At 40.1% G+C, this 2,231-nt stretch overlaps 1 protein-coding gene across 1 annotated transcript; it reads right to left on the bottom strand.

Annotated features, from left to right (window-relative positions):
* Positions 1-881: 881 nt before the first annotated feature.
* Positions 882-1,247, bottom strand: LOC138889416 (uncharacterized). The gene has a single exon (XM_070172722.1). It carries the CDS (start codon positions 1,245-1,247, stop codon positions 882-884), a length of 366 nt encoding a protein of 121 aa, XP_070028823.1.
* Between the last annotated feature and the right edge of the window lie 984 nt (positions 1,248-2,231).

The raw sequence follows: 2,231 nt of genomic DNA, 5'->3' as shown, positions 1-2,231 counted from the left end.
TAATATCGCTATTTCAATTAGTTTTGACTCTTTTACTTTATTTCGTCACAAAAAATAAAAATTACAAAAATATTTTAGTTTATGTATCTTTCATAAATTTAAATAACAACAACAACAACAACAACCCAGTGTAATTCCACTAGCGGGGTCTGGGGAGGGTAGTGTGTACGCAGACCTTACCCCTACCCCGAAGGAGTAGAGAGGCTGTTTCCGAAAGACCCTCGGCTCAATAAGAAAAAAGGACAAAAGAACAAAAGGAAACAATATTAGTCACCACAGAACAATATGAAAGAAATACATACATACATATATATATATGGAAAAATAAGAACAACATGAAATCAAGAGGCATGATACCAAGCAAAAGCAAAATAGTATCCTTACCAAACTAGTCCCCCAAAGTTATGACATAAGACAATACTCAGCTACCTCCTAGCCTACAACCTTAATACTCGACCTCCACATATTCCTATAAAGTGCCATGTCCTTGGAAATCTGAAGCATCGCCATATCCTGCCTAATCACCTCCCCCAATACTTCTTAGGCCGCCCTCTACCTCTTCTCGAGCCCTCCATAACCAGTCGTTCACACCTCCTTACCGGAGCATCTGGGCTTCTCCTTTGAACGTGCCCGAACCACCTGAGCCTTGCTTCCCGCATCTTGTCATTAATGGGAGCCACGCACACCTTCTCTCGAATATCATCATTCCTAATCTTACCCATCCTACTATGTCGCACATCCACCTCAACATACTCATTTCTGCTAGCTTCATCTTCTGGATATGTGATTTCTTAACCGGCCAACACTCAGCCCCATACATCATAGCCGACCAAACCATCGCTTTATAGAACTTACCTTTGAGTGTCAGTGGCACTCTTTTGTCACAATACTCCAAATGCTAACCTCCACTTCATCCATCCTACCCCGACACGGTGCGTAACATCCTCGTCGTTCTCCCCTCCCACATGGATAACCGACCCAAGGTACTTGAAGTTGTCTCTACTTTGGATGATCTGCGATTCAAGCCTCACATCCATGCCCACTTCCCTCTGCTCAGCGCTGAACTTACACTCCAGGTATTCCATCTTTGTCCTACTAAGCTTGAAACCCTTTGATTCAAGAGCTTGTCTCCAAATCTCCAGTTTCTCATTAACACCGGTTCGCGTCTCATCAATTAGAACTATGTCATCAGCGAATAGAATGCACCATGGCACATCCCCTTGAATGTGATGTGTTAACACATCCATCACCAGGGAGAATAGGAACGGACTGAGCGCAGAACCTTGGTGTAACCCCATAACAACCGGAAAATCCTCAGAGTCGCCTCCCACTGTCCTAACCCGAGTCTTTGCCCATCATACATGTCCTTGTAAGCACATGATTTTTGCCCTATGAAAGAATTACTCCCAAAAAATTCAAAATAAAACGATCTTTCCTTTAGGTACAACTTTTGAGAATTTACGTGTCGTTTTGGTAATTATTTTTGTCCGTAAATGTTTACCTTTGTTATAGTTAATTGAAAAATATAAAAAATACATGGTGCATGCATATTTAGGATTTAATCATGCATTTAGGAATTAATTAAACCATCATTTCGCCCTAAAAAGGAAAAATCAGAAATACATAAATATATATACCTTTTTATTCTATTTGTTGTCTTTGAGTGATTTTGTTTTTAAGGTTTTAACTTGTGTATTAATTATTGTAAGTGTTAATTAACATTTTTGTAGTTTTATTTTTAATTTTAGGAATTGTGTTTAAGTTAAATTAAAAGAAGAAAAGAGTTGGAAAAAAGGAAAACTCGGATTGGGCCAAAAAATCAGGCCCAAAACCAATACATAGACCTAGTCCAAACGCCTTTGTGCCCGGACACTGGAACGACGTCGTTTCAGCGACAATCAATCACATCCATTAACCCTCCACGAATCCAACGGCCCAGATCACATCTTTCTTACCCGTTCCCAATCCCGACCCATTACCCGGTTCGAACAGACCCCCGGCTAAAACCAAACGACGACGTATTGTTTAGTTCCCTTTAGGTGCGACTTAATCGAATCATCGTGATTGTGTACATGTTTGCGTGACATAATTACGATTCTTTTAAAAAAAAATCAAGGTATGCGTTCGCGCAACTTTGGCCAAACTTTCTTAATAATAATAAAGTGTGATTAATTGTGGACACGTACACGTGGCATGATTTTTGACGCGCCAAATAAATGGATACACGTACG

Source organism: Nicotiana sylvestris, chromosome 4 (assembly GCF_000393655.2).
Source record: "Nicotiana sylvestris chromosome 4, ASM39365v2, whole genome shotgun sequence".
Taxonomy (NCBI): Eukaryota; Viridiplantae; Streptophyta; class Magnoliopsida; order Solanales; family Solanaceae; genus Nicotiana; species Nicotiana sylvestris.
Note: the sequence above shows the minus strand (reverse complement) of the source record. Positions and strands in the feature narration are given on the sequence as shown.

Excerpts from the sequence above, each read along its gene's own strand:
- LOC138889416 (XM_070172722.1), bottom strand. The coding sequence starts at position 1,247 with ATGGATGTGTTAACACATCACATTCAAGGGGATGTGCCATGGTGCATT.